We start from the raw sequence: 24,597 nt of genomic DNA on the forward strand, positions 1-24,597 counted from the left end.
TTATTCCATGTTTGGGGTAATTTTGCCATAATAGCCCCAACTATCATAGGATCCGGAATAACTATTTTAAGGTCATGAAGCTTTGAGACCAAGACCAATAATTCATGAACTTGGTCTAGGATGGGTTTGTTATCAAACATAGTGAATTCATAATATTTGAACATTAAAAATTTATCGGTACCTCTTTTTTCCGTTGTGTACTTGTGTTCAAGTGCTTCCCAAATTTCCTTTGGAGATTGTATGTGTGCATACAGGTCATATAAACGATCAGATAATGTGCCCATGATGTGTCCTCGACATACCAGTTCATCTTCTTCACGCTTCTTTCAATCGGCAACTATATTGTCCGAGTCTTTGTCACTTGGTTCACAAATAGGCTCCAATTTCGGGTGCAACACATATATGACATTTAGAACAGTAAGCATGAAACGCATCTTGTCCTTCCATCGGGTGAAATTTGATCCATCAAATTTGTCTAACTTGTAGACATCTTGATTGATAATCTTCAAAGCCATGTTATCAGATTTATTATCCATGATGAAAATAACACTTTAAGATTGTTAGAGTAAATGTAGAATTATGGAGAATAATCCGAATAATGACTTTGAGGTACGACTTGAATCGTTTCCTTAAAGTGTTATTTGCCCCCACTCGAATGAGTTTGCTAAAGGGTTCTTGGCAAATCACTTCCAGGATACAACAAAGTATGGAATATTCGATTAGCAAAACCGAATTGTATTCCCTTAGAAATAACTAGAAAGAAATTGTATGAATGTGATGAAGAGAGTAGAGAGAAATGAATGTAGAAATAAATCTCTGAATTGTGTATGAAACATTATGCCACAATAGGTATTTATAGGCATTATGGCACCCATTCATCGAGTCCTTTCATTTTAATTGAAGATATACAACTCTTCTTAAAAGTGTTGATCTAAAAGGCATGTCCTCTATTTAGAATTTTCAGAAAATAAATATTTACTAATTATATATTTTAATTTTACTCATACAATTTGAGTAAGCATCATATCTTTTAACTAAAAGTTGTAACCATTCAACTAATTACATTCTGCGTACTGCAGCACCCTTACATTTGCTGCGCACTGCAACATCCTTTCATAATACACACACGCTGCACAATGCAGCACCAAGTCATTATATATATATATATATGTATGTATGTATAAATATAATATAATATATATCATAATAATTTATATATTTATAATTGAAATCTCTAACATAATCCGCATACAAATGACAGGTTCCACTTCTGTTAGAAAGTGTGTTGAGTAGTGCGTTAATTTTCTCTGTCCAAATAGGTATACTGTTGGAGCAAATATGGTTGGATACGAATGTGAATGCCTTCTTCTGGAACTGGATTCATACTAGTTCCCACTTGTATTTTGTGACAAAGTGATGGAGGGAACACAAAAGTTGGAGTCTAGCATATTCTTTTCCCGGACAAATTCGAGGACCGCTGCCAAATGGGATGTTAGAGTAAGCCGGAGGAGTTTTTCCGTTCTCAAACCTAGTCGGATCAAACTCTTCCGGATCAGGAAAGTATTCGGGGATTTTGTTCGTGCTGCTTGCCGACCAATACACCTAATAACTTTAACCTTATCAATTAAGAAACACAAACTAATAAATTAAACAACTGGACTGTAATTATATAATTAACCTGATTAAGTACTATATTAATTACCTTCCACCCTTTTGGAATCGTTTAACCTTCATAGGTGAAGTCAGTTGTAACCTCCTCCCTAAATGTTCATTGGAGAGGTGGTACCAGCCTCATAAGTTCAAGTGCCACACCCCATGAATATTTCATCTTCTGTTTGTCTTCCCAGTTCAGTGCCTCGCCCGATTTTTTTGAGCTTGCGATCTCCAATTGTCCTATAACAACAAAATAAAAATTTCATCATGTAAATATATACCAATTTCCAATTTAAAGAAGATCTCTATCAATTTTAATTAAGGGATGGTTTAGTTGTTGTCCCTAGTCTTTAAGGGTGTGTTTGTTTGACCTCATTAAATGGGATTGGACTGGACTGGATTACTTCCTAGTGTAGTCCCATGTTTGGTCCGTGCTGGGACTAAGTTAAATGAGATTAAAGGGGATTCGCGTGGACTATCGGCCTCGCTAGAAGTTCTTGGCGAGACCCTCCCCCAACCATGGGACTCGCTAAGACCTTCTTTGCTTTGCTCTTTCCGCTTGGCGCTTGGTCCCTTCCGCTTCGCCCCTCCCATCTACTTCTTCTTCCCTACTCTTATCTACTTTTTCCCCACAGCTTGCATACAGACAAAGAGAGAGAAAGAGAAGAAGGAGAAGAAGAAGAGCCGCATAAAGAGGGCAAAGGGGAAAAGGTTTTGTTATGGGCTACTGGGTGAGAAGAAGATGGAGGTCTGATTCTCCAATTTTCCTGTTTTTTATTTTATTTATGGGATTAATATGTTTGGATTCTGAGAAATCGTTCAACCCTTGTCGCTAAGGTTCTAATCCTCTGTTTGTTTACACCCATTTGAAATTGCAGAATCTAGGGCAAGCAAGGACAGCGGTCATCAATGGATCTAAAGTCGAACTGGGTGACCTCGAAGATAACTTCATGGGTATGTTTAATTTTTGTTTTGGTGAAATGGGTATGTTTTGAATAGTTGTTTTCATGTTTGATTACTGTTTTTTCAGTGTTTTATGCATTTTGGTTGTCAGATTTTTGGTAGTTGATGAATCCAATGTTGGGAAATCGAAAGTGAACTGTGTTCGCCAAATTCTCCAAGAATTGCTTAAATTTAGCTTTGTATCTCGATTTTTCGATTGTGTTCTACCACAAAGATTGTCAATTTTGTGTGTAATTTTTTGTCTGTTTTGTCTGTAATTTTAGTTTTCTTGAGTCAGTAGTGGCTAAGTGGTACGAGCGGGTGGTAGGTGATTAGCGCCGTTGAAATTGTTTATGTACTTTGCAATGGCATTAGTCTGGTGTACTGAGCTGCAAATTTTGATTAGAAATGTAGTATGAAAGACAGAATTGTGTGTATCAGCATGCTCGTCTATTTCCTATCAAGTGTTCTTCCTAATGTTATTACTTTGTGAAATGATCAAATGAGGATTACTTCTTAGTCTGAGCAAACACCAAATTGGTGAACAGTACTGTTTTCATTATCCTGCTTCTTAGTCCGACATTGCACCAAACGCTTCACTAAGCTAGTCCAGCTTAGTCTAGTCTAAGCCAGTCCAGCTTAGTCCCTATAGCTAATCCAGTCCAAGACAGTCCGGTGCAACAAACGCACCCTAATTGTTATAAACTCAAACCTTATGCATTTTAGGTTTTAGATTGAAGTCCCTCTCCACATAAATAGCATAATAATAAAAGAGATGTAATAATATCAATAAAGACTCAAACTGTTATTATACTTTCATTTACACCACCAATTTAATTATTGAAATTTGCTTATGAGTTTCATTTTCAACAACAACAAAAATTGCTTATGGGTGCATTCTAGATTTATTTTATTTTATTTTATAATATGAGTACATTTATATAATAAAATTTGGGTACATTTTACATATAAAAAATTGGTACATTTATATAAAAATGTATATACATTTCACATACAAATTGTCACATCCCGGCCCGGGCTCCACCACATTCCGGGCTCAACTCCCCCGTAGCACGATATTGTCCGCTTTGGGCCTCGACCATGCCCTCACGGTTTTATTTCTGGGAACTCACACGAGCAGAATTTTCCAGTGGGTCACCTATCATGGGATTGCTCTCGCGCGAACTCGCTTAACTTCGGAGTTCCAATGGAACCCGAAGCCAGTGAGCTTCTAAAAGGCCTCGTGCTAGGTAGAGATGAGAATATACATATAAAGCTTACATTATCCACTCTCTTAAGCGATGTGGGATGTTACACAAACAATTGGTACATTTTATACAAAAAAAGAGAGGTTGTTTTTATATAAATTAAATGGGTACATTTTATATAAAAAAACAAGAGGTATATTTTATATATAAAAAAACAATGGGTACATTTTAGATTAAAAAAAAATAGATTGTGCATTAAAAAATGGGTACATTTTACATAAAAGGAATGGTACTTACAAAACAAAAAAAAAATTGGTACATTTTGCATGTAACAAAGTGGTACATTTTTAAATAAAAATGGATACGTTAAAAATAAATTATGGGTACAAATAAAAGGTTAAAATAAAAGGTTAAAAAATTATGAGTACAAATAAAAGTTTAAAAATATGGGCACAAAAAGAAATTATTAAATGGGTACAAATTAAAACTGAAAAGAAAATTGGTACAATTTAAAAAAGGGGTTGCAAATTAAAAATGGGTACAAACTAGAAATAGAAATATATGATACAAAGTTTAGCCATAACTATAAATATACCAAATGTAACATTTCTAACACTAAATGAATATATTCAGAAATACAATTGAATTGAAAAGAAAACAAAATTTAATTATCTTGACATGTAAATATTTTATTATTGAAATAATTAATGACCTTATTAAAACGTAAGGACCTTGATTAAAAATTAAAAATGAATAAGGCCTTAATCAATGAAGTCGAAAAAATAAGGATGAGAACCTAATTTCTTCTTTAATTAATTACCTGTACAGACTTTGTCACATATTTCATTCAGGCCTTTATGCGAGAGATACTTGACGAGCAAACTTGTAGCCATTGAAGGTGAGTGAAATCCACCCGCCATCAAACCCGTTACTTTATCAGCAACTTCATTCTCCGGCATGAACCTTCCAGTCGGGTCCGGGTTAAATAGTATGAAAGACAAGGTGTCGTGCATTTGGACTCCTCTGGAAGCAGCCGCTTTCTTCTCCTTAATCAACAACAAAACCTCCTTCCTCATTGCGTTCGCCGCCTCCAGCATCTATCTTCTAAAAAAAAAAAGAGTTATATATGAACACAATGGAGGCTCTCTTCCTTTCTCTACAACATACAGTCCCATGTTATTATTATTACTCAATGCTCTTGCTCTCATCATTTATGCATTCAAGTTTAAACCTTCCAAAACTAAACCTCCACCGGGTAGTTTAGGATGGCCGATTATAAGCGAAACAACCGCCTTCATGAATGAGATGCAACAAACGTTTGTGGGAGAAAAAATGAAAAAACACTCCACAAAGCTCTTCAAAACCAGCATATTCTGCGAGCGGATGGTTGTTTTATGCGGCACTGCCGGTCACAAGTTCATTGCCACCAACGAGGAAAAGCTTTTAGGTAGGAAGAGCGGCACTTCCACATAAAAGCTTTTCCTGGTTGGTGGCATTGAACTTGTGACCGGCAGTGCCGCATAAAACAACCATCCGCTCGCCGAATATGCTGGTTTTGAAGAGCTTTGTGGAGTGTTTTTTCATTCTTTCTCCCACAAACGTTTGTTGCATCTCATTCATGAAGGCGATTGTTTCGCCTATAATCGACCACCCTAAACTACCCTGTGGAAGTTTAGTTTTGGAAGATATAAACTTGAATGCATAAACAATGAGAGCAAGCGCATTGAGTAATAATAATAACATAGGAATGTATGTTGTAGAGAAAGGAACGAAGAGAACCTCCATTGCGTTCATATATATCTCTTTTTTTATAGAAGATTGATGCTTTTATGGTATGGAGGCTGCCAAGCTTCCCTTTAGGCGTTGTATATTTTACTTCGCGTCCACACTTGGGCGAACCTTAACCAACCATTAATTTTGGGATTTAATTACCAATGATGCTATTCTTACCCAGTGTTCAAAATATTCACAAAATTGACGATGTTTCGGTAGAAATATCTGAAAAAAATTAAGGATCAATATAAGAAAGGGGATTAATGCAAACTTCACTCTTTATAGGCGAGATATAAGAAAATCAATGAATCTTTATAAATTTACCGATTCACTAAAGAAAATTTGCCGAAACGCATGGTATCCATTTTTTCATTTACGAATTTCAATCTAGAACCTCTCACTTACAAGCGAAAGATAAATATTATTAGAACGTAGTACTAAATGACCTTACACTGACTTAAAATAATTTGTTAAGACTAGCTTTTAATAGAATTTTATTTTATAATGAAGAGGTAATTTTCCAATCATGTAAGTGTGACCCACTAGTTGCTCCCTTATTTCTCTCATTTTCCATTTAGTGCTTGTCCTTTAATCGTATGAAAAACTAAAGTAGTATTGCACCTGGTGAAGGGAGCTTGCCCATTGTCATCAGTTTCTCCAGAGAAAAACCTGATGAGAAGATTCCTGTCGGCAATGGAGAGAGGACAAGTGCGTTGATATCACCGGAGCGTTTGTGTCAAAATATGACATGTATAAAATAAACTTTAAGATGTTGATATATTATTAACACAAGACGCTACAATAACAATGTACGTATTCGTGCTAAGTGATTCTTCCCCTCTCCTTGTACTCGTCTTACTTAGCATCTGATAAACTTTATAGGTATGGTCTATCACTAATATTATCGATATTGTCCTAACTTAACCACCTATTCCTAGGTGTTGAATTTTATCACAAAAAGCATCGATGATATTAAAAGTAAAAAGTCTCGTATATTAATTGTATAATATGCTACACGTCTCACGTACAATTTCGCATGCCGGGCAGCCAACAAGAAGCAATCAGACACTTCACTCCATAAAAATTGTGTATTACAAGATAACTTTGACAAATTCTGGTCCATAAATACTTCAAATACATGAATTCATTATTTTCTACACGTCTACATATATCAAAATATGCTCAGGCTATACACTGAAAAATAAAATGTCTGAACGAGAAGTGCACTTCACACGAAGGAATCAAGTAAAACCCCCAGTCACCTCGAAATATTCCGACGACTACATCTTCATTCTACCGGGAATTCATTAAAATGACAAAATTCACAACACTATTGTTGGCTATAGTAACCACCCTGTTGCGGAGGACGGTATTGACCTGGAATGGTGTAAGGAGGTCGAGGGTGCGATCCGGGTTGTTGTGCATGGGCATTGTAGTATGGACCCCTCCACCCTGGATAAGCAGGTTGACCATAGTCATGGTTTGCAGGTGGCTGTTGCTGGGTGTGTGGAGGTGGGTACGGACTACCAGCTTGAGGAGGTGGGTATGGACTACCAGCTTGAGGAGCGTATGGACTGGTAGGTTGAGGTGGCACAATGTAAGGAGATGGCATCTGCTGCGTTGAGCTATAGGGGGGAGGGTGAGAATATCCAGCCATTGCTGGCTGCTCAGGAGGATGGTAGTACGGTGGTGTTTGAGAACGAGGATCTGTTGGCTGTTGTGAACCAGATCTCTGAGCTTGATGTCCCACAGAAGGATAGTTGTTGTCGTATGCACCTGTGGTTTTAGTATCCTGGAAACTGAGGCCTGCCATTTGTTTGTGCACATCTTCAATCATTTCCTTGCACTGGATGTTTCTAGTCATCACAAAGTCACTGCACTGCTGCTTTACATTCGTTATTGCATCCTGTTGAAAATGGACAAAGCAATCAACCACTGGAACACTGGACATGAAGTCATGGAAATAAGTTCTCAAAGAAAACTATGTGAAGATTGATAGCATGCTGTCACAACAGACACCGGAAAAGATCCACCCAGAAAAAAGAAAATAGTGCGCTCAAATAGTTATAAGCGCACATTATTGAAATTACCTGAAGAGTAACGTAGAACTTTAAGCCCTCATTTATATTCTCCTTAATTTCGCGGAACTTTGCTATGGCAGCTTGAATCTGCTTGTAACATTTCTCACGAGATGCTAGAACAAAATGAAAAGGAAACAAACAGGAAAAAGATAAGAATACACTCCACTTTAATTATTATATGCAAAAAGATGGCATCACAGAAGCAAGGAAATAGATTTTATGTCATGAGACAGTCGGACAACTTCCCCACAAGCATTTACCATGGTCATGAAGGGGTAGGATAATACAACCAATGAACATCTATGATTAAATAATGCATCGAAAGATGATACCTTAAAGCATACAAACCATTTACGAAAAATTAAAAGAATAGCCCACTCCCTAAAAGATCTACCTTTATAATCTTCTAGATTGAAGATTGCAGCAAACTCATCATTTTGGGCCTGCAGATGACAAACACACATTTTGAAAATGAGATATTTAAGCGCTAAGATCCATTTCCATTTATTTAGGAATATTATACAAGGAAAGGAATTTTCAAAACTCATAGCAAATACTATAGATGAATTTTCAATACATGAAATGACAGACAGGCGACAGCTCACTGGTAAGCAAACTGGCTTGATTTGACAAAGGCATTTCTTTTTTTCATTTTTTTTTAAGAAAAAGAATAACAGGGTAGTAGTATAGCATATATTTTCTCAGCAGAGCTTCCAATTGGTACGTTGATTACCAATTGCACACTCGAAACAGATGCTGGGAGGAAAAGGGAAATTGAAGAAATATGCATAAAGAAAGTCCAACAAAGATTAGAAAAGAAACGGACCTGGATTTGTAGCAATAATTGTTCTTGTGCCTCAATATTATGGGCAATGTCTTCACTTATATTATCATATTTAGATATCTCCTTCCTGAAAAGATCCTCATAGGAGCCGGTTGACGTCATCAACTTAGGAAGTATATCATCCTGAGGCCACATAAAAATAATAAGCACACAAAGCACTAAACTTAAGAACCAAGGCATCATTAACAATTGACAAAGCTGATCATGAATTGCTGATTGAACAAAAAAAAAATTCTCAAAAAGTTGCATCCAATATCAAATAATCAAATAATCAACGTACCTTTCTTTTCATCTCTTTAAGCATGTCTTCAAGACCAGCTCGTTGAGCACCAAGGGTTTCCAGTTGCCTCTGCATTGAGTACAGAAAGTTAAAAATGCAAAAATAACAAAACTAGTAATGGCCAAACCACTCATGTTAGAAGTTTAGAAAACAAGTTTAATCTATTCTCCAGTACAATGCAAAAGGAAAACTAGGTCTGAGTTTATACATATATATGCGCGTGTGTGCTGGGAGAGTACTTCATACAAGTAATCAAATTCAAACCACACAACATATGAAACTAACATTTAATAAAATTGATACAACAATATGCCTACATTCAGATAAATATGAGATGAACCACTACGCTGTCATGGGGTTATAATCGTTTTCTTTCAAATATTAAACTGATCCAAAAGCAATAAATCACTTGCATCAACTAAGTAATCAGGACAAATTTCACCACAATCAGACAGAGAGAAAAGAAAAGGCATGTCATAAGACATAAATCCATAAAACAGACAGGAATAACCATACAAGTTATCATGCAACCTTTATACAGACGAAGTAAAAAGGGGTGAAAAACTTACCAAGCTCTGCTTCAGGGCCCCCAAAATAGCATCTTCATTGGCATCCAAAGACATTATTGGCCTAGCCAGAGTTGGGAGGGCAGATTCAATCTGTGAGAAGAAAGAACATAAAACCATTTAGAAAGCCACAACACCGACATACAGGAGATACATGATTCAAATATACTAAGCCTGATTAACTTATGAACTTCCAGAGAGAGAGACGGACAGGAGGAAGATAATTAGGAGAACAAATAAGGAGCATGTCAATATGAAAGACTAAACATATTAAAATGAGAGGAGAAGAATAAATTAATGAAATCAAACAATTGTTGGTGGATTGGATTGTATTATTAACATTGGTTAAGAAACGAGGACAAACGAAAAACAAAAACACTTCCACCTATGATGGACAAACGTTCCATGTGCATATAAATTTTATTAAAATGAACAAGAATATAAAATCCAAAATGAAATAAATGAATTAAGACATATAAGAGGACACTTGGGAAACATGAAGAAGAAGAAGAGTTCCAAGAGAATTACCGGACGACGATCAAGGATTGACATGAGAGCTGAATGTTCTCGGACCGAGCGCTCGATCCGAGCATCACTATCTGCAGCTTGCTTCAAGTTGCCTGCAAACCTATTTAGCCTATCCTGTAAGTTCTTTGTCAGAGTACTTGACTGCGGCCTCGTCCACCGGGTTCCAAATTGGCTTCTAAACTGAGCATCTTCTCTGGCTTCTTTCTGCAAGAGTTCCTCAATATGTACCAAAATTTCCTGGTTTACTCTTTTCAAATCCCTAAGCTGCTGTAACTCAGCTTCCAAACCAGCAGGACCTCCACATAACTGCACTGCCTCCACATCTTCTTTAAGATCTGTAGGAAGAGTAAAATTCCCTTCCAAGGCAAGAATAGACTCCGGAAGGTCCATTTCCTTAAGCCTTACTCTGGTCAGTTCACTGGCTTGTTGTAACTTCTCTGCTTGTGTTCTGATAATGTCATCAACCATTTCAGTGTACCTAGAAAGAGCTTTTGCACTACTGTCTGGAACAAGACTGGCAAACATCTTCTCCTTGCTCGCATCCAGGACCTCGCTCATTGCCAAAGGCTTCACCATGGAAAATGCCGGAAGAGGTGGTAAGGAACCAAGGGAAGGAACCCTCATGAGATAAACTCTATCATTCTCCTTCACAGCCCTCTCCAGGTTACGGTTCAGATTGACCTCTAACTTGCTAATTGCGTCCAGAATCTGTGCAGCAGCCCCCTTTGTGTTTTTCTTAGCCTCAGACAAAGCACTGATCCCACTCTTTAACCGTGCAATTTCTTCTGCAATCTCATCTTTCTCATGCAACTCTAGACCATACCTATAGCAAGCTTCTGCATAAAAGAGAGCTGCCTTTAACTGCATGTGTGATATCCAGGCCCTGTCAAAATGCTGGTTCAAGGGCGGAGCATTACATGTCACTAAAGCTTCCTCGTAATACAGCCCAACCTGTAACCACATCAGTGTCAAATCAATTCATAACAAAATCAAGTGGGTCAGTAAAACTTGTATTGAAACATTATTTCTCCATTCAAGGAAAACCCGAAAACACAGTAGTCCAGAGGTAACTAAAAGTTAAGATTCCGAGAGTATTAATCAAACATAGTCTTTGGTTCAATATAATTTATATGGTATTTGATGAAAGCGAGGTAAAATCCACACTTGCAAACAGAATACCGAAAGCAATCAGCTTTCCAACAGCCATACGATCCATTTTCCTCTCTGCTACCACAACTTTTAAAATAAATGGCAAAATTAACATTTGCATAGCAGAATCACTTCACTCAAACACACCCACAGTTGCAGTTCAATCAATCAATCAATATTAAGTTCTACCTACACTATTAAAACCCAATCTGTAATCAATCAAACAAGCACAATACAATCCTCACCTGCCTCGAGATCTTGGCGCAAACACCCGGCGTGCTCCCTTTGGCAATCGTATTCTCAAAGACGCACTCTTGGGCCTGAGCCAGGATCAGCCTCTCCAGCATCCCAGCGCACTCCACCGACAAATCCACCGTCGTGGAGCTCCCAATCGACGCCTTGGTCGCCGCATTGTCCCTCAGAAATGCGAATGCCCCAGCCGCCGCAATAAACGCGTGCGACGCCTGCCGTCGACCATCGACGGTCGTGCGATCGTAGGAGAGCCCAATCTGACTGTACACGGCCCCCAAATTGAACAAAACGGCGGCCTTTTCCAGGTGGATGTTCTGCTGGGAAGCCTTCTGCTTGTTCTTGAAGGCGTCGTGCCAGACGAAGGTGACGGTGTTGATGTGATCCTTGTCCGGCGAGATGGGGAAGCGGGTCTCGACGAGGCAGAGGGTTTTAAAGTAATTTTGGAGCAGGTCGCGGCGGGTGGTGAGCGATGGGTCGGGTTGGCGCTCGACGTCGGAGCGAAGCTGTTTGACGGTTTGGAGGTCGTCTTCGAGGTTCTGGGCTTCGCGCTCGGAGTAGTTGAAGGCGATGTAATTGCGGAGAGGGCGGTAGAGGTCGATTTGGGTCGTCTTCTTCTCGAAGATTGCGAGCATGACGTGGGTGGCGGTACCGGAGGCGGAAGACGCCATCTTTGGGTTTTGGATTTGATCGGAATCGAAATTCTAAGAAAAAATTGAAGAAGAAGAGAGAGTTGGGAGTTTTAACGAGTGAAATTGACCAGGTCAGTCTGCCTTGTGCGGAGTTGTTTTTCTTTTTCTTCTTCACAAAGCAAACTAGAAATATAGAAATTTCCTTTCCGGTGTTTTTCGGTTGGGAGCTAATTACAAATTCGTATTTCACACATTTTATTTTAGGTTCAATTTTCATACCATACAATGGTCAATTTAATTGAATTTGTTATTCACAATATTCGAATATAAACCTCTCACTTTTAAACGAAAAAGAATACCATCACACTGTAGTATATGGTGGTTTCTCTGTTGCTATTTACGTTCCTTTTGGGTGCGTTTGGTACGCAGACGGGACGGGACGGGACGGAACGAAGGTGTAATTTTTTAAAAAGATATGGGTATATTTGTCTTAAAATGGTAAAACATTGTGTTCCACAGACGTGGAACAAACCCGTTCCGGGGGGGGCAAGTGGGATGCAAAAACACTCAAAATCTGTCCCGTGGAACAGCCCGTTCCACCCATTTTTGACGCACCAAACGCGGGACGGAACGCCTCGTCCTGTCTCGTCCCACGTACCAAACGCACATCGTTTGGTATGCAGGGACGGGACGGAACGAAATGGGACGGGACGGGATGGGACAGGATGAGACGGAACAGAAAGAGAGCAAAGATGTTCTCGGATGGAAACAAGGTGGAAGAAGAAGGAGACAGAGAGGTTATAATTTTGTGTTCTACGGATGTGGAACGAGTCGTTCCAGGAGATGAGCTGGAACGAAAATTCACTTAAAATTTATCACGTGCAACAGCACGTTCCACCCGTTTTAAGCGCACCAAACGTGGAACGGAAGACATCGCCCCACTCCGTTCCGTCTCGTCTCACCAAACGGTAATAGTGGGGCATTATCGTCCTTTTACCCGAGTAATAAGAGTGGTGTGCCCTGTGCTGTGACGTGTGCGTCCCTCTCTATTTATACATCCCCAATCAACAACGCCCAACGCGTAGACGCTTCTGGAAAGCTAAAAGTCAAGCCCTGTCTGTCTCTCTCATCTCTCATGTACGTCACCGCTGCTAATCCTATTAACTAGTTCAGTCAATTGTCAATTTAGGGTTTTTTCTTTGTTTCATTGACTGCCTTCAACTGTTATCTATCGTAAAATTTGGGGTTTTGATCCTAAAGTTTCTGTCTTTGAATGTTTAGCGGGTCTCTGGGTTTGAGATTTTTTTTGTTTAATTAATCATGAGGGGACTGTATATGTGTTCATTCTGGAGTTTCTGTTTGGTTACTGAGAAAAAGAAAAACTTTAGTTAGCGAAAGTAAATTGCGCGCTCTTAAATGTTTCAATTCATCGTGATGCGAAGCATTGGATTTTTTATTTGGGTTTTTGTTAATTTGAAGATTGATGCTGCGAAAATTAGATAACCGGCCTCATTAAGTCTCAAATTTTTGTGCTCGCAAGTATACGAGTCAAATGATAGGATAGCATTGAAGCACATATATCGTCCCACAGAAATCGAATTGATTCTAATAGTCTTACTAACTAAATTGAAACACATTATAATTGAGAAGTTCTAACGAAAAAGATAGAAGATTTTGCATAAACTGAAACAAAATAAAGCTCGAAAATAAAATGCATGTAAATAATAAAATGAAAACATAAGAAAACAAGACCTAGGGTATCCGAATTCACCATAACGAATTCTACTTAATTTCCTTAATATGTTATGCTCAAGTAGTTCTTCAATATTAATGATCGATTTTTTCTAAATTATTCAATGGTCATGGCATCCTTACATGTTAACCCTCAATGGCATCTAGATGAATTTAAACAAGTAAGGACCCATTAAGCTTTATAGAAATTGTTGGAAAATAACACAAACCCTAATTCCATGGCATCTACCAATAGGTGTTTATGGTATCAATTACAAGAAGCTAAACCCAAGTTAAGTAAGAAATCTACTCTAACTTGCATCAAATCAACTTAACTAAAACTTAGATGGTGATCAAGCATCTAAATAAAAATCAAGCGCATTACGAATAGCATAAGATATTCAATAAGGAAGAAAAACTTGATAATAACAATGCCACAAGGCAATTAAGTATTCATGATTAGGCTACATCGTAGCCTAGAAAAACTATAAACTTCTCTTCCTCTTCCCTTCTTTGCCGCAGCCCCTCTAAAGTGTGATATATTATGGTAGCTTTTTTCTCAAAAGGAGAATGAGTCTCCTTTATTAACACCCACGGCAAACATTGGAAATACCAAGTAGAAATGGTCAAATAAATGACCACTAATCCTACCTCTAATGGACTTTGAAGTCCTTGTTAAACAAAATGAAAAATAAACGAAAATAATAAAAACTAGTAATTATGTCTCCCCTAAAAGCCATTGAATAGCATTCCCATGTCCCTTTGTTCGCCAATACCGTTGCTTCTTCTTTTTACTGTAATGCATGTCGTTGTACAGAAGTAGACTCTTGCCCAATTGGAATTTTACTCTAGACATCCGAAAAAGCTTGTTTTCCATTCCTTTTTTGCATAACTCGGTATTGAATGCCTATAAAATAAGACAATAGATTTTAGTGCATTTAACCCATTCATATAGACAAAATCCAAAGGAAATATATGATAATAATATATGAAAATATGACCACATCAATTGAGTAATTGGTTTTTGACATTTGACAAAAAGGCATTACCTTGCAGGGTAGTTTGGAAGAAGAGCTGCAGCTTTGTGCTTTTGACGCTGGACTTTTGGTCTGTAGAGCTGTGGTTTGCTCCAGATAAGGTAAGAAATCCGAATTGAATTTCCGGAGTTCCGTTTCTTTTGTGATGTGAGAATTTTCATTCTTTATGTTGTGGAATGGTTTTGTTTTGATTGTGAACTTGGGTCGCTAATGAGTTACAGATTAACCTAGTATAGGACCTGATTCAGGATGTTTCGTTTACCGGGTTTTGTGGAATACAATTCACTTTATTTGTTGGTTGGAATTTTTACATGGAAGGGGACCATTATGATTAGGATTCTTTTCTGTAAGCTCATTAGGTGATTTTCCGTATCGGATTGACATGCGTTTAGTATTTGTCTTCTTTATGTGTGATGCTAAGAAGTATGTGATTTGTGTTTGAAAGAGACTATAGTTAAGGAACTAACATTTTTGTTTCTCTTGTTTGAGATGCACTTCCGGTCATCATCGTACCAACATGCAGATATTGTGCTGGTTTTTATATCTAAATGGATGCAACTGGTTGAGGAGAAAAAGAAACGAGCCTGGGAGAAGAAAGAAGCCCCGCTGAAGTGGGAGCAGAAACTAGAAGCTGCTGCAAAGGCAAAAGCCGATGCCGAAGCCAAAGAGAGGAAGTTGAAATCTTCAAAGCACAAGAGAAGATCTGTGTCAGAGTCTGATAGCAATAGCGACACTGACAGAAGTGATGGGAGAAGAAAGTCAAGTAAAAGAACTCACAAGAAGCACGGGAATCACTCTCACTCTGATGCAAATGACAGTGAAGTGAGGAAGGAGAAGAAATCCAAGCGAAAGCTAAAGAAACATTCCTCAGGCTCAAGTGATGATAGCAGTGATGAGTATGAGAGTGATTACGACGAAGATAGGAAGAGGAAGAAGAGAAGCCATAAAAAGCACAGGCATCATGATTCTAGATCAGATTCTGGTCCCGATTCTTCCAGTGATGATGAGTATGATACAGTGAAGGGAAGTCATTCGAGGCACCACAAGCACCATCAGAGGTCAGACTCAGAATCTTCTGGTTCTTATAGTGATGAAGACGAGTGAAGAACCCGAAGGGGTCGTGCCAAGCACCACAAACGCCAGAGACATTTGAGATCCGTTTCCCCCGAGTCTAGTTATGAGGATGGTGAGGTTAGAAGGAAAGGGTATGCAAAACACCATCCACGTCATAGGCGATCACGACCGCGTAGCGTTGATTCAAGATCATCAGAGTCTGATTCCCACAAACGTGACAGAAGGAGCAGATCTGTGGGGAAGTCATCGGATGACAACCGTGATGAGGCTGACAAACAGTTGAAGCACAGGAGAAGTGGCCAGCATAGCCATCATCATCACAAGCATCGTCACCACGATTCAGAAGAGAGAAAAGATCACCATCCTCGGGGTTCAACTGAGCCCAACGGAAAGCACTTAGAAGATGCTAGAGGAAAAACAGGTGAATGACAGATCTTTAATATGCGGGTTATTGCTTTGACCGGATTGGTCTTCTTTGCCTTCAATTCTTGATTGCAGAGAGGGACCTCCCTCCTCTAAGCATTGCATTCTCGGTTGCCTGCATTTGTACCTAAACTTGCTACTTAAATTCAGATGCCTTTCCCTTGCTTAATTTGTTCCAATTATGCATGATTGATTAGAGATAACGCAGCATAAGCATCTTGTAACAATCATTATTGTCTATTTACCGCTCACTCCGTTGATACGAAATTTGACTATAAATAAATAAAAACTAATGAAAAGAACTTGAAAATTTTGAGTTTAAACGATAAGAACAAAATAAAGGGTAAAATGAATAATACCAGGTTGACTTTTTAATGTAAAATTGTGGTTTTTCGTTAAAATAAACAGTAACGAAAGTTTTTCGTTAAAATTTCCTAAAAATAATGTACTTGAGAGTCGATTTTATAATTTAACTGCCGAGATAATTACCAGTTTGAAAATACAAATTACAAATATGTCAGAATCTCCCAAAATTGTTTTTATTTTGGTTTTTCCAAGCTGGGACAATTTATCCTCAGCAGTGGGGAACAAATCAAATACTGTTCATTCAGTAAAGATACAACAATTTAATTTTGATAGATTAGTCAGAAATTCTTCAGTATGTTTTCAGTTGATACACCATCTGCTACAAGAATTGAGGTAACCTCCTGCAAAGAAAAATCATCTAAAAAATGTCACGTCCCCGTAGAAATTCGATCGTGCTCGAAATAGAAGCGATGATGCTCATGTTAATAGCCAGAATTAGCATTCAAACTTTTCCACAGAGACAGGCATCACAACTAAATGAAGTGGCATTTATTTGAAACATGAGACCCCTCCCTTGCTGGGGTTAGTCTTTTTATCTAAGATTTCTCTTCACGTGTAATCCTCCAAGGTAAGAAAAATTCTGTAGGTGGTGGACGAAGTCTAGCCACCCCAGATAAGGGCAGGCCACTTTTTGGTAACAACGGGGGAAAAGAACCCTAAACAACCTAACTCAACTCAGCATAACGCAACTTAGAAAGACAAGGGACATCAACCATTAGAGCTACACCAATCCAAGGAGGACTAATGAACACATGGCAACCAGGCCATTTTAATATCACAAATGGTGACTAAATCTATTACGGCCCAGAAGACGAACCTCTTTTCAGTAAAGAAACATAAGACGAGAAAATTAGCAGCTGCCAATAGATGTACTATAGTGAAGGATGGCAATCCCACAGAAACTAGGACCAAAATTGGTTTCGTAATCAGCAAATGCTTCTAAGCAGATGAGATATAGTTAGACTGAGGACAAGCTCATATCTTTTTTTTTGTTTAATTTTCGCACAAAAAAAAGGTGTCGAATACATTCATGAATAGATAGTGACCTCAACATCATCTACTGCAGAAATCTTCCCTCCAACATGCGCCTTACAGCTTTGCTTCTTTCAGTAAAATGGCTTGGTCCAAGACCATTGAAGTGTGCAGCATTTTCGGTTATCTTTACTACTTACACGAGTTTAGAACCCTAGAACAAAATTCGTTTTTATGCAGAACCCTAGAGGCCAAATACAATCGGCCCTCCGTGAAGACTATAATAGGTGGTCTTATAACAAATTATTTGCACCTAGTAAACACGACAGTGGTAGCACCTTGTCTGGTGCAGATCAAGACTCAGAATATGAAGTTGTCTTATATCAAAGTTATATATTCACAGAACAATATCAATCTTCAAGCCCATGTTCGACATTGAACATGGAAAAAGACAAGAGGGATTCAGCCGGTCCGGCCATAACCAAACTTGAAAATCGACATTCAGCCGATTATAAGTTTTCATTACCATGTAGCCACAAGATCTCATCTAATACGAACCCAAAAGATGCTTAGAAAATATTCAATAAACAAGTAGACACACACTTGAAATATAACAATAACAAACGTAACGAATGCAAACTAATAAATGTGAATCGGACAGAAAGGATACCTCAGTCATCTGCTTCTGCCCACATAAAACAGCAGCTGTAGAGGGAGGGTTATCAATTTGCTTGGCTCTGGAAAAGGCAGCCTGAAAATGTATAACCACAGAAGGCATTAACTTCGTACGCAGAAGTGGAAACACTTGGAATAAAACTTAGGGCGCATGGGGTGAAGGTCTACCTGCACATAGCCGCTTTGTCCCGTCCAACCGCCGTGGGGTTGTGATAGTACCGGCACAATCTCAACACCTGAAGATTCCCAGTCCTTAAATCTATCCTGTTAGAAATTAGACAATCAAGTAGCGGAATTAATCAAAGTCATAAATTGAATTGGGGAAATGAAAATAAATAAATAAACAGAGTCAATACCTGATACGCCATTCTGTCAAGGTTTCTGGCGCCATAAAATAGCTTAACGGCGGATCTCTTATCGGCGCTAAACCCCGATTCGATCAGAGACCGGATTGGACTGCACATATTCAAGAGCTGTGTCATGTCAAATTGCTTGTAACACTCGATTAAATTCACTTGAATTCGATTTTTTCTACTTTTACGAACCTGATTCCAGATCCCGTGGCGAAAATTAGAACCGTAGGGTAATTTTCCGGCGGTTCGATCCGTTCAACGTCGAAGCCTTTTCCCATGACCTGGCTGAGCTCCACCACGGCCCCTCTCTTGAGCCCGCACAGAAGCTCCGCCGTGGACCCGGCCACGCTCTTCACCAAAAACTCAAACACCCCTTTTGTGGACGCCAACGATGGCGGCGACGCGATGGCCAGAAACGAGGGCTTCGACTCGTCCGGGACGCGAAGCTGGAGGTACTGGCCGGCTCGCGTGTGGGACGAGGCGAGGTCGGGGGCGTCGGACAGGTCGACGCGGACGTGGAAGAGCGACTCGGCGGCCGGTTCTATCTCGGAGAGCGGGGCGGGGGTCCAGAGGGCGGTGTCTTGGCGTACGGCGGCGGCGACGGTGGCGAAGCGGTGGCGGCGTAGTTTTAGGTGGTGGGGGTTGAGGCGGCGTAGGATAGACATGGGGTGGAGGGGGGAGCTAAGGTGCGCATGGGAGTGGAGGGTGACCGATGCGGGTTGGAAGATTGCGAGTGACATGGCTGTTGGGTTTGGGCTTGAGACGGTTTTATGTTGTGGCCGGGGGGGGTTGTAGGGGTGCGGAGGGCGGCGCCGAAGCTGATGATCAATTAACACGAAGACTCTAGCGATGTGGGTTGAGGTTAGACTGGTAATTGGATAGCCGCGAGTCCACGTGGCATGGTTTTGTTAGATCCTGGACATGTGGAGGATAACTGATCAAGCAGATGATCGAAGCCATTGGTTGTAAAGTAATTTACATGAAACGTAATGAGGTCCCGACTCAGTAATACAACGTTAAATATCTTTCGTGCAATCTTCCTTTTAACACTGCATCGACAACGACGACAACAACAACAAAATTTTATTCTATTAAAAGAAGTCTGCTGTATAAATTATAAGTAACATTACGCTTAATTTTGCGTTATATCTTCTGTTATTTCCAAGTATTTCATTTTTTTTTTTAGTCTCTTACCAAATCTTTCTTTTATCTTGTCTGCCTCTCATGCTTTGAGCCTATGATAATCTAATCGAAGCCTTTGTAGTTCTTTGGTTTACATATTTCTGATTCTCTCATCGTATCTTTAATTGCAACCACTTCTACGTTCTTAGTTCTATTGTTTCTTGTGTGCCCACAAATCCAACTAAGATTCTCATCTCCGCTACACTGAATGAACAAATTTCTTCTTTTAATTTTGCGATCAAGGATGGAAGAAAGGGCATCCGAGTTCAATGATATCCTCGACTGTAACATTCAAATAATATCCCGCGACGGTAACGCAATAGCTTTAGAGCAGCTACTCAACAAAAAGACGTACATATGAAGTGAAGACGAGCAAATTCGAAAACAAGGCATGGTCTCCAACTATCAAGTAATTAACATGAAAAAGTGGGTTTATGACTTTAACAATCATCGGTGCACCAGAATTCAAATGTTTTAAATTTGAAAAGGAACAAAATACAATATACACGCGGTCGTCCTCTTTGTTTTCCTTCCCCTTATTGAACAACAAGAAGAAAAAAAAGGGGATCGGCCCATTGACACCATTTCTCTCTCACTCCGATGCAATAAGCTTAAATCTGAAATGCGAAGTGCTCATACAGTTTTGTCTCAAAAATGAAAATCCTGTTCGCTTGGCAATGCCAGCTGCATCTAAGATTATTTGGGTTTTTCGCAATTATCAAACATAAAACAACAGAAAAGATGATTAAGCAGCGGACTCCTTGGAAATCTTCTCTGCCTTGGCAATGACCTCCTCAATACCTCCAACCATGTAGAACGATTGTTCTGGAAGGTCATCGTACTTTCCGTCCAACACACTCTGTCAACAAAATTACAAAAACAATTATACGAATTGAGCTCATAAGTATTCGTATCATTATTCTAAAAGCATCTTATTTAAGCTTTGGTAATGTTCCTGAGTGCAAAATGATGGATGCATTCATGAAAACAAACAAATTACTCGCTTTCAATTGATCGTGAACTGATAGCCAAAAGGTACAAACTACATCTCACCATTACGCAGTCATAAACAAAATGATTATCGAGATAATAAATTATTATACCAGATCTTGATGGAATTTTGCTAACCTCACCCTACTCTTACAGATTGATTCTCATGTTACTACTTAGTTTGAGTAAAAATCAATCAACAAATTGAACTACAATGCAATTTGAGGAGCAGATGCATTTTTCCTGAATCTATCAGGACAGACTAATATTAAGTAATCAATCTTTGTCTATGAGAAAACCTCCTTAAATTGTAAGCAGGTAACTGAGATGATAATAGAAAGAACTTCAGTGTGAAATATATGGAGACATGCAGAATGGAGATTGAGAGAGAGAGAGAGAGAGAGAGAGAGAGAGAGAGAGAGAGAGAGAGGAGGGAGAGGGGGTACCTGGAAGGAGGTAATGCTTTCTTTCAACTCCACGTACTTCCCAGGGGCACCCGTGAAAACTTCTGCAACGTGGAACGGCTGACTCAAGAACCGTGAAATCTTACGAGCACGGGCTACAGTCAACTTATCATCTTCACTGAGCTCGTCCATCCCCAAAATAGCAATAATATCTTGCAAATTCTTGTAGTTCTGAAGAACCTTCTGGACACCACGAGCAGTGTTGTAGTGCTCCTCACCCAAAATATGAGGGGAGAGCATACGAGATGTGGAATCAAGAGGATCCACAGCAGGATAGATACCAAGCTCAGAGATCTGTTCAATGCAAAACATCAACAAGGTTAGCAAGAGATGGCATGGAAAGATTGTTTTACTATTAGTCCATATAGACACGTCAGACCTGTCGTGAAAGCACAGTTGTGGCATCTAAGTGAGCAAAGGTAGTGGCAGGAGCAGGATCTGTCAAGTCATCAGCAGGCACATAGATAGCTTGGACAGAAGTGATGGAGCCCTTCTTGGTAGTTGTGATACGCTCCTGAAGACCTCCAAGATCAGTAGCTAAAGTAGGTTGGTACCCGACAGCAGATGGGATACGACCAAGCAAAGCAGACACCTCTGAGTTTGCCTGCAGGATGGACCAGAGAAAAACACAGACCATTAGATGCAATGTCTGATGACATATAATCTTCTTGTTTGAACAGGCGACATATAAGCTTTCACAGTTCTCCACCAAGAGTACTTACTTGGGTAAATCGGAAAATGTTGTCAATAAATAGAAGCACATCTTGCCCTTCAGCATCACGGAAGTGTTCAGCCACAGTGAGCCCAGTCAAACCAACACGAGCACGAGCACCAGGGGGCTCATTCATTTGACCGTACACAAGAGCACACTTGCTGTCAGCCTGACATAAGACAGAAAGAGGAGAATAACAAATAAGGAACAACTTCCAGAAAACAGTAACAGTAACAAATGCATAGAAAGGGGTGGCATGTGAAAGCAGTCTCTACCTGCTTTTCACCTAGCTTAATGACACCACTCTCAATCATTTCCCTGTACAAGTCATTGCCCTCACGAGTACGTTCTCCGACACCAGCAAACACAGAGAAACCACCTAAACAATGAAACAAGGATATGTAAACAAGCAATAAAAACAACCAAACAAGTTTGTTAACATGCACATCTTTTAAAAAAACTGACCATGAGCCTTAGCAACGTTGTTGATAAGTTCCATAATAAGCACAGTTTTTCCCACACCAGCACCACCAAACAACCCGATCTTTCCTCCCCTTTGGTAGGGAGCAAGAAGGTCGACAACCTGTATATCAAGCAGGTGAAGTAAGTATACTTAAGCACCACATAGAATCCAAAGGCAATGGAGAAATAAAGCAAAACAGAATCAAATTCTAAAACAAATTACATAGTAAACGTTCATACCTTAATTCCAGTAACAAGGATCTGCTGCTCGGTTGCTTGCTCAACGAAAGCAGGAGCTTCTCTGTGAATGGGCAGAAAGTGATCGGTGCCTGTTGGAGTGTTCACACATAAATTATCAGAAAGTGGGCGCAGTGTATTAACGTAATACACCAGAATATGTACACATCATAACCAAGTGATTATTTATTTCAAGGTTTACAAATTTCTTACTGATATCGCCTCTATGGTCAATGGGCTCTCCAATGACGTTCATGATACGGCCAAGGGTAGCCCTTCCAACAGGAACCTAAAATAGCAAATAAAAACCAAAATACAAGTCAGATATCAAGGAAAATCCAAATGTAACCACTAAAATCATCTCCAAAACAATAAGCACATCAAGTACGCCAAAACAAAACTGTAAATGATCAGAACTAAAAAGGATAGATAGGAAAACTCCGACGAAAAGATCACAATTTGTCCACTTAAATTCTGAAGAAAATCTAGTCTTTGAGAACACGAGTAATTCTAATGGCTAACAATGCACCATAAATGTAAATCAATCAAACAACAATTCTACATTTCTACTACAAAAATGTGTACCATAAATCAATCAATAGTAGTAACACCAAGATCTGAAAACCCCCACCAACAATTCACAAATCAATCAAAACCCATCTCGTTTCTATCAATCCAATCATCAAAGTCAAACACTCATTTCTTATCAAATCAGAAAGCGCATACCGGAAAATAATCATATATAGCTTACAGTGATCGGAGAACCGGTGTTGAGCACGCGCTGTCCTCTCACAAGCCCTTCAGTCCCATCCATAGCAATGGTCCTGACCATGTTCTCACCCAAGTGCTGAGCCACCTCGAGCACCAAGCGGATCGAGTTGTCCAGCACCTCAAGCGCCGTCAAGATCGGGGGAAGCCCCTCCTGGAACCTCACATCAACGACGGCTCCGATCACCTGGCACACCTGCCCGATCGAGCCTTTCCCGGTGAACTCGTCGGTGATTTTTCCATTCCCGGAATCCTTGCTCTTCGGAGAGGCTGAAACCGTCTGGGGCTCGGCGGCAGCGGCGGTCGCGTACTGAGCGACGCGGTTGAGGAGGTAGCCGTATGGGGAAGCGGATCGGGAAGACGGCGATGGGGATGCGACCCTGGGGTTAGGGCTTGAGATCGGAGATTTGGACGGCGCCCGGCGGACGGAGGACCGGGCAAGAGAGGATAAGAGCCTACGCGAAGCCATTTTTGTTAGGGCTTCTGATAGAGAAAGCAGAGAGAGAGTGTGAAGGAAAAGACTAGGGTTTGCGGAGTCCAGTTGCAATTGGTATATGTACAGCTGCTCGGTCCCAAAATTAGAATATTCTTTTTTTTTTTACTTTTCACTTTTTTTCACTTTGTTATTTTTCATTTTTTTTTTTTTTGATCTTTTGGGCAATTTTCCGTATTGATGGATGGCGAGTGTGTTTGTATACGGTCTAATATATCAATTGTTATATATATAATTATTTTAAAAAAAAAATTTAATATTTAATTATTTGTATTATGATATTTAATGTATCGGATCGTGTTGTCAACACGTTAAAAAATCTTTTGTTGCCAAACACTCCCAAATGTTTAACTTTTCTTCTATTTTAATTTTCCATTTTTTTTAGTTTCATTTAATTTTCTCATTTTTTGGCATTTAAATTTCCTTTTTTTTTAACAGGATAATTTAATTTTATCTGATGTTGTGAAATGCATGGTACGGGCAGTGGATCTACGTCCACGGTGGCGCTATCATGTGTCAGGTTAATTTTCCTTAGGATTTGCAAGCTTGGTCGCATGAGCTTTGTATGCCCTCGCGTCGTATGGCGATTCCACATTTCCAATAAACCAGGTAACAAACAAGTCAAAGCATATTTTTAGATTTGCCTTCACACACAATTGTTTTGTTTCTTCCAATTTTATTATTCTTAGTATTAAAAGACATCACAAGTTCAAGTCTCATCTTTTCATTCATTGAAGAAAAATGAATAATGTA

General features: G+C 39.4%; 4 protein-coding genes, 1 long non-coding RNA gene and 1 pseudogene across 5 annotated transcripts; 2 read left to right on the plus strand and 4 right to left on the minus strand.

The window, feature by feature from the left end:
- Window positions 1-326: 326 nt before the first annotated feature.
- LOC139192750 (cytochrome P450 716A75-like) lies at window positions 327-4,900 on the minus strand (annotated as a pseudogene).
- LOC114822032 (uncharacterized) lies at window positions 2,134-3,035 on the plus strand. Its single transcript, XR_011577125.1, has 2 exons — window positions 2,134-2,401; window positions 2,532-3,035. It is a non-coding gene; the product is annotated as an uncharacterized lncRNA (long non-coding RNA).
- Window positions 4,901-6,629: 1,729 nt separating the features above from the next.
- On the minus strand, window positions 6,630-12,150 carry LOC103402624 (vacuolar-sorting protein BRO1). The gene is made up of 8 exons (XM_008341365.4): window positions 11,270-12,150; window positions 9,876-10,826; window positions 9,351-9,440; window positions 8,782-8,850; window positions 8,484-8,624; window positions 8,052-8,100; window positions 7,667-7,770; window positions 6,630-7,482 (listed from the first exon to the last, which is right to left on the minus strand). The coding sequence occupies exons 1-8, from the start codon at window positions 11,942-11,944 to the stop codon at window positions 6,907-6,909; spliced, it is 2,655 nt and encodes an 884-aa protein (XP_008339587.1). The 5' UTR covers window positions 11,945-12,150; the 3' UTR covers window positions 6,630-6,906.
- Window positions 12,151-12,945: 795 nt separating this feature from the next.
- LOC103402625 (CAX-interacting protein 4) lies at window positions 12,946-16,339 on the plus strand. The gene is made up of 3 exons (XM_008341366.4): window positions 12,946-13,042; window positions 14,693-14,774; window positions 15,163-16,339. Coding segments are annotated over exons 1-3 (699 nt in total). The 5' UTR covers window positions 12,946-13,040; the 3' UTR covers window positions 15,778-16,339.
- A 291-nt stretch (window positions 16,340-16,630) lies between these two features.
- LOC103402626 (fruit protein pKIWI502) lies at window positions 16,631-19,513 on the minus strand. Its single transcript, XM_008341367.4, has 5 exons — window positions 18,729-19,513; window positions 18,540-18,639; window positions 18,352-18,447; window positions 18,179-18,259; window positions 16,631-16,877 (listed from the first exon to the last, which is right to left on the minus strand). Exons 1-5 carry the CDS (start codon window positions 19,274-19,276, stop codon window positions 16,815-16,817), a joined length of 888 nt encoding a protein of 295 aa, XP_008339589.1. The 5' UTR covers window positions 19,277-19,513; the 3' UTR covers window positions 16,631-16,814.
- A 659-nt stretch (window positions 19,514-20,172) lies between these two features.
- LOC103402627 (ATP synthase subunit beta, mitochondrial) lies at window positions 20,173-23,937 on the minus strand. The gene is made up of 9 exons (XM_008341368.4): window positions 23,335-23,937; window positions 22,797-22,872; window positions 22,587-22,675; window positions 22,350-22,467; window positions 22,160-22,263; window positions 21,895-22,053; window positions 21,552-21,776; window positions 21,155-21,466; window positions 20,173-20,577 (listed from the first exon to the last, which is right to left on the minus strand). The coding sequence occupies exons 1-9, from the start codon at window positions 23,818-23,820 to the stop codon at window positions 20,464-20,466; spliced, it is 1,683 nt and encodes a 560-aa protein (XP_008339590.2). The 5' UTR covers window positions 23,821-23,937; the 3' UTR covers window positions 20,173-20,463.
- Window positions 23,938-24,597: the final 660 nt, after the last annotated feature.

This window comes from Malus domestica, chromosome 16, assembly GCF_042453785.1.
Source record: "Malus domestica chromosome 16, GDT2T_hap1".
In the NCBI taxonomy this organism is placed as follows: Eukaryota; Viridiplantae; Streptophyta; class Magnoliopsida; order Rosales; family Rosaceae; genus Malus; species Malus domestica.

What these genes read in the sequence shown, in the direction of transcription:
- LOC103402627 (XM_008341368.4), bottom strand. Translation starts at nt 23,820, where the DNA reads ATGGCTTCGCGTAGGCTCTTATCCTCTCTTGCCCGGTCCTCCGTCCGC. An exon ending in TCCTTGTTACTGGAATTAAG is followed by an intron (nt 22,468 to 22,586) that starts GTATGAACGTTT and finishes CTTGATATACAG; the next exon opens with GTTGTCGACCTTCTTGCTCC. An exon ending in AAAGCATTACCTCCTTCCAG is followed by an intron (nt 20,578 to 21,154) that starts GTACCCCCTCTC and finishes TTTTGTTGACAG; the next exon opens with AGTGTGTTGGACGGAAAGTA.
- LOC103402625 (XM_008341366.4), top strand. An exon ending in TGTGGTTTGCTCCAGATAAG is followed by an intron (nt 14,775 to 15,162) that starts GTAAGAAATCCG and finishes CTCTTGTTTGAG; the next exon opens with ATGCACTTCCGGTCATCATC.
- LOC103402626 (XM_008341367.4), bottom strand. Translation starts at nt 19,276, where the DNA reads ATGTCACTCGCAATCTTCCAACCCGCATCGGTCACCCTCCACTCCCAT. An exon ending in GCCACGGGATCTGGAATCAG is followed by an intron (nt 18,640 to 18,728) that starts GTTCGTAAAAGT and finishes GAATATGTGCAG; the next exon opens with TCCAATCCGGTCTCTGATCG. An exon ending in GGCAGAAGCAGATGACTGAG is followed by an intron (nt 16,878 to 18,178) that starts GTATCCTTTCTG and finishes TTTTCTTTGCAG; the next exon opens with GAGGTTACCTCAATTCTTGT.
- LOC103402624 (XM_008341365.4), bottom strand. Translation starts at nt 11,944, where the DNA reads ATGGCGTCTTCCGCCTCCGGTACCGCCACCCACGTCATGCTCGCAATC. An exon ending in GCGCCAAGATCTCGAGGCAG is followed by an intron (nt 10,827 to 11,269) that starts GTGAGGATTGTA and finishes ATGTGGTTACAG; the next exon opens with GTTGGGCTGTATTACGAGGA. An exon ending in GGGCCCTGAAGCAGAGCTTG is followed by an intron (nt 8,851 to 9,350) that starts GTAAGTTTTTCA and finishes TACTCAATGCAG; the next exon opens with AGGCAACTGGAAACCCTTGG.